Source organism: Xenopus tropicalis, chromosome 9, assembly GCF_000004195.4.
Source record: "Xenopus tropicalis strain Nigerian chromosome 9, UCB_Xtro_10.0, whole genome shotgun sequence".
Lineage (NCBI taxonomy): Eukaryota > Metazoa > Chordata > Amphibia > Anura > Pipidae > Xenopus > Xenopus tropicalis.
Window position 1 is genome coordinate 70062498 of NC_030685.2, and position 6000 is coordinate 70068497.

A 6000-nucleotide genomic window follows, 5' to 3' on the forward strand; every position below is an offset into this window, starting at 1 on the left:
CTGTTATTGGGCACAAACTATGCAACAAACAAGTTCTGTTTTCTCTTTCAGGATATAAATTGGCCTTTAATTACCTTAAAGCTAAGAGATATGTGGATGCAATTGATGTGTGTCACAAGGTAAGATTTCATATAGTACTAGTGAGGACTTTGAGCATAATGGCCAGATGTGATTGTCCTGATGAAGGTGCTTTGCTTATCTGTGTCTTTGACCCATTGGTCATAATTTTCATTGAACAGAAATATGTTCCTAAAAGTAATCACTTTTTGAGGGTCTTGAACAATTTATAAGCAGCAATGGTGGACTTTAGCCCAGAACTATTAGAAACCCCTGTTCCAAGATTTTTGCCTCCAGAACTGCTTTTTGGTTGGATGCACAATGGGTACCATCATAAACAAACACCATGGTGCCTTCCCTAATGGCCAATCATATCTGTGGCACCGAGGACAAAGCTTGGTCTGAGCATTGTGCTAAAGGTTTGAAAGAGGAACCTTCTTTTTTATTGCTTTTTATATTTTGGGAAAATATTCATCCTTTCCAAAAGAGATTTTTATGATCCGAGTGCCACTTGTGGAATCCAGATCATTCTCTCCTCCTGGAGAAAGGGGCTTAATTTATTAAAGGGTTTGTAAAACCTACCATAACACTGCCCCACTGCGCCCCCTTGTTTTACTATAGAAGTTGCCAAACAACTTAATTATAGATGCAAGAGAAATGACCAATGAGAATTCTACTGATCAAAAATAAATGCAAAATAATTGACCAATTAAAATGCTGATTCCCAGCACTGTGTCAGGCATCTTGCTGTTATCTTACATATAGAGATAATTATGTCATTTTTCCCTTCATTATATGACACAGGAATCAGACATGGGGATAAAGGACAGACTTGTTCAGTGCTGGAAAACTGCTTAATGCTCCCAACTCCAATTGCTGGAACAGAGAACATGGAGCCGGATTTACACAGATCAGCTGAGATTCTTATTGGAGGAGTTTTTGCATTTTATTGCAGCCACTGGCACTGGAGATTTCAGGAAATTTTTATTGTGCAATATTGCTTTAAGAATACAACCTTGATGTTGCCGGACTACAGCTCCCAGCATGCCTCAACCTTCCTTATATGTTAAATTGTTCGGGGATTTGTAGTCCAGCTACAGCCGAGTAAAGTTTGGTTGAGCAGTGCAGCACAGCAGGATTAAGTGCCCCTTTAAACCTTGGCAAAAAATAGTAGGGCTTGTTAACCCTGGTCTGTTTTAGTCCGTCACTTTTATTACATAACATATTTATCAAGGGTTAATGGCTGCTGGGAGCTGTAACCCCAAAACACCAAGGATAAATCCATATAAGTAATACTTACACACTTAATGAGACTGAATAGAGTACACAGCGAGAACTGTATTCATGGGGCACACTTAGGGGCGTATTTATTATGCTGTGTAAAACTAATTCGCCGAAAGTAAAAAAGCTGTGTAAAATAAATGGCTATTACGCCGGATATTACGCCGTTATTTTCCATAAGTTCCGGTGGAAGAAAAAACATGTAAAACAATTACGCCGATTTTACGCCATTTTTATACGGCGATGCCTGGCTATGTGTGGTGAATTTTCTCGCCGTTTTTTACACAGCATAATAAATATGCCCCTTAGGTTTCTGGACTCTATTTTGAAGTGCTGAGGTCTGTGGAAATTTAGAAAAGGGAGGGTCACAATGTGCCCTGCACAGCGCTGCTCAACCAAACTTGCTGGACTACAAATCCCAGAATAACGTAACATATAATGAAGGTTGAGGCATGCTGGGTTGTATTCTTAAAGGAACAGTAACACCAAAAAATTAAAGAGCTTTAAAGTAAATGAAATATAATGTACTGTTGCCCTGCACTGGTAAAAGTTGTGTGTTTGCTACAGTAATTCTACTATAGTTTATATATAATAAGCTGCTTTGTAGCCATTGGGGCAGCCATTCAAGCTGGAAAAAAGGAGAAAAGGCACAGGTTACATAGCAGATAATGGATAAGCTCTGTAGAATACAATAGTGTCTTATCTGTTATCTGCTAAGTGCCTGTGCCTTTTCTCCTTTGAATGGCTGCCCCCATGGTACATAGCTGCATTTTTTATATAAATTATAGTAGTGTTTCTGAGGCAAAACACCAGTTGTACCAGTGCAGGGCAGCAGTACATTATATTGGAATTTCTTTCATACACTTGAATTTTTTGGTGTTACTGTTCCTTTAAAACAATATTGCACAGTAAAACTTTTCAGGCTCTCCAGTGCCCACGGCAGTATTGAAATGCAAAACAATCCTCCAATGAGAATCCCAGCTGATCTGTGTAAATCTGGCTCCCTGTTCTCTGTTCCAGCAATTGGAGTTGGGAGCATTAAGCTCAGTTTCCCAGCACTGAACAAGTCTGTCCTTTATCCCCATGTCTGATTCCTGTGTCATATAATGAATGGAAATAATGACATAATTATCTCCTATATGTAAGATAACAGCAAGATACCTGGCACAGTGCTGGGAATCAGCATTCTCATTGGTCAATTCTCTTGCATCTATGATTAAGGTTTCAGTCAGTAGAATTCTTATTGGTGAATTGGTTTCCATGTGTAATTATGTTTTTCATCAACTTCTATAAAGAACTAGGGGGCGCAGTGGGGCAGCTTTATGGTTGGGTTTAGTGTCCTTTTAAGTGGCAAAGTAATTAAACTTTTAGGGGAGGGGGATAAGGTTATACAACGATTAGTGATTCATTTATAGACAATTACATTGATCTGCTCACGCTATTCACAATAAATGCCAGCATTGGGTTTATATAAAGGCCTATGCATATAAATACTCATGTGAAAGAGCGCCGTAAGTACAGACAGCACCCACGCACCACTTGTCTAGGTCTAAATTCCTAATTTGATGACTAACGCAAATTGAATCTTTGTTTTTCCCTCTCGTACAATTGTGATAATAATTCAAGTACATGGAAATGTAATGCTGTGCCTATTCACAAAATGCGCTGAACTTTCCAACGCACGAGAGAGCGGTGACTCATTTGTTCTATTGGGAATATCACTTACGTCTAAAGTTTTAGGGACTGAAAATGCCATTCACATGAATTGTGGTTTTCTACTTATTGCTCTGTGACTAATATAAGTGGGTAACCTATGGTTGTGCTGCATGGCTATGGCCACTACAGGTATGTGACCTGTTATACAGATTGCTTGGGACCTGAGGTTTTCCAGATAAGGGATCTTTCCATAATTTAGATCTCCATACTTTGTCAACTAAGAAATCATTTAAACATTAGCTAAACCCAATAGGATTGTTTTGCCTCCACTATGGATTCATTATATCTTAGTTGGGATCAAGTACAGGTACTGTTTTATTATTACACAGAAAAGGGAATCATTTAACCATTAAATAAACCCAATAGGGCTGTTCTGCCCCCAATAAGGGGTAATTATATCTTAGTTGGGATCAAGTACAGGTACTGTTTTATTATTACAGACAAAAGGGAATCATTTAACCATTAAATAAACCCAATAGGGCTGTTCTGCCCCCAATAAGGGGTAATTATATCTTAGTTGGGATCAAGTACAGGTACTGTTTTATTATTACAGAGAAAAGGGAATCATTTAACCATTAAATAAACCCAATAGGGCTGTTCTGCCCCCAATAAGGGATAATTATATCTTAGTTGGGATCAAGTACAGGTACTGTTTTATTATTACAGAGAAAAGGGAATTATTTAACCATTAAATAAACCCAATAGGGCTGTTCTGCCCCAATAAGGGGTAATTATATCTTAGTTGGGATCAAGTACAGGTACTGTTTTATTATTACAGAGAAAAGGGAATCATTTAACCATTAAATAAACCCAATAGGACTGTTCTGCCCCCAATAAGGGGTAATTATATCTTAGTTGGGATCAAGTACAGGTACTGTTTTATTACTATAGAGAAAAAGGAAATCATTTTTAAAAATTAGAATTGTATGATTAAATTGGAGTCTATGAGAGATAGCCTTACCGTACTTTTTGAATAATGAGTTTCCAGATAACGGATCCCATACCTGTATTTGTAAGAATATGCTAAGTGTTAATGAATTTTGTGGGTTTTTTTTTTCTTTAACAGGTACTGGAACTTCATCCGAATTACCCCAAAATCAGGAAAGACATACTTGACAAGTCCAGAGCGGCACTGAGAGCCTAAGGAAATAAAAAGACTGAAGATGACGAGAATGAACGTTTTATGACATAAAATAATTTATTCTAGGAACAAAATAGTATTTTATATTATTTATAATTCTAGCCACTGCCGTGCATTATGTGATGTCGATGGTATAAATCTGGTTGTTCTGGAGTATTGTGGTTTTGCTTGTTTGTTTGTATTCCTTTGCTTCATAAACCACCACTAGTTGCCACTGATCACTTGCCGTTAATATGAATGATATTTGTTGATTGTAGTCTGGCACACACAGCTAAAAGTAGCAATAGCCTGTTAAAGGCTGGCTCCTTAGCCCAGTGTGATGGCTGCATGTACAGTAGTGGCTGAGGGGCTTGATAGAAGGGTTACAGTATTTACTGCATCGTGCCTTCTGTATCCAGTGCTGTATTTAGTTCTGGTGCTCAGCCTGCCCCTTCTCCTGGGGTTGGGTCATTGCAGATGCCCCATCTCTCCTGTGTATGTACCAACTGCAGGGCCTACAGCTCTAATCTGCCATTGGATTTTGGCAGGTATCTGGTTACAATCTTGGGGAGTTTCAACTTTAAATTAACCTTTAGTATGATGTAGAGCAGGGGTCCCCAACCTTTCTTACTCGTGAGCCACAGTCAAATGTAAAAAGACTTGGAGAGCAACACAAGCATCATAAAAGTTCATGGAGGAGCCAAATAAGGGCTAAGATTGGCTATTAGGCAGCCTCTATGCACACTATCAGCTTACAGGGGCTTTATTTGGTAGGAAATCTTATTTTTATTCAACCAAAACTTGCCAGCAAGTCAGGAATTCAAAAATAACTCCCTGGTTTGGGGGCACTGAGAGCAACATCCAAGGGGTTGGGGAGCAACATGTTACCCTCGAGCCACTGGTTGGGGATCACTGATGTAGAGAGCTGTTCTGAGGAAATTTGCAATCGGCTTTAATTTTTTTCTTATTTATGTGTTTTTTTTTAAATTATTTAGTTTTATTATAAATCTCTCTCCCGTTTGTAATTTTAGCAGCTATATGTTGGGTAGTTTTCCAAATTACCACTGGAATATGAGTAGGAGTGGGCCTGGATAGAAAAATAAAAGTAATAAAAAGTAACAATGACATTGAAGACCAATAGTTTTTTGGCTGCCAGGGTCCTCATTTGAAAGCAGGAAAGTGGCAGAAGAGCAAATAGTGAAAAAAATGAAGACCAATTAAAAAGTTGCTGGCCAGTCTGTTACATACTAAAAGTTAACTTAAAGGAGAAGTAAAGGTAAAAACTAAGTACCCTTTATCAGAAAGGTCTATGTAAATACAGCCATAAGCACTCTAACGCTGCACTCTATCAAAAGAAACACAGGATTTTGTGTCTCCTTTTTTTGTGAACGCGTTATTCGGGATCAGACTTCGTCTCCTTCAGGGCTTCTTCATTCCCCAGGCAGGAGTCTGCGCAGCTCCACTCCCATCAGAATGTGTAATCTGAGCTAGCAGCAGCCAGAGCTGCAGCACGGAAGCTACTGAGACCAAGCTAAAATGGCAGCTGCTATCCTAAACAGAGGGAGCTTCTAGGAATGTTTAGCTATGGTAAAGCTTTCTGCAGAATGGCACTAATGTGGCTAATCTATTGGCAGTAAAATGCTCTTCCTTCTCTTTTAAAGGTGAACCAGGTTATTTTTTTTCTATCTACCATATGGTATGTGTGGGCCAGCCTTGGCACACAAACATATTCAGCAGGCACCTACGGCATACAGGTAGGGTTGCCACCTGACCGGTAAAAATGACACTACTATTAAGATGTGGGAGGGACAGTTCATGTACCAAAC

The 6000-nt window shown here is 38.9% G+C and overlaps 1 protein-coding gene across 2 annotated transcripts in view; it reads left to right on the forward strand.

Annotated features, from left to right (window-relative positions):
• ttc21b (tetratricopeptide repeat domain 21B) overlaps positions 1 to 4413 on the forward strand; it is a 42765-nt gene extending 38352 nt beyond the window's left edge. For both annotated transcript variants that reach the window (XM_002936759.5, XM_018097574.2), the window contains 2 exons: positions 52 to 119; positions 4121 to 4413. In XM_002936759.5, coding sequence (XP_002936805.3) covers positions 52 to 119; positions 4121 to 4198 — 146 coding nt within the window. In that variant the 3' untranslated portion in view covers positions 4199 to 4413. The remainder of the gene's footprint in view (positions 1 to 51; positions 120 to 4120) is intronic.
• The last annotated feature ends 1587 nt before the right edge of the window (positions 4414 to 6000 follow it).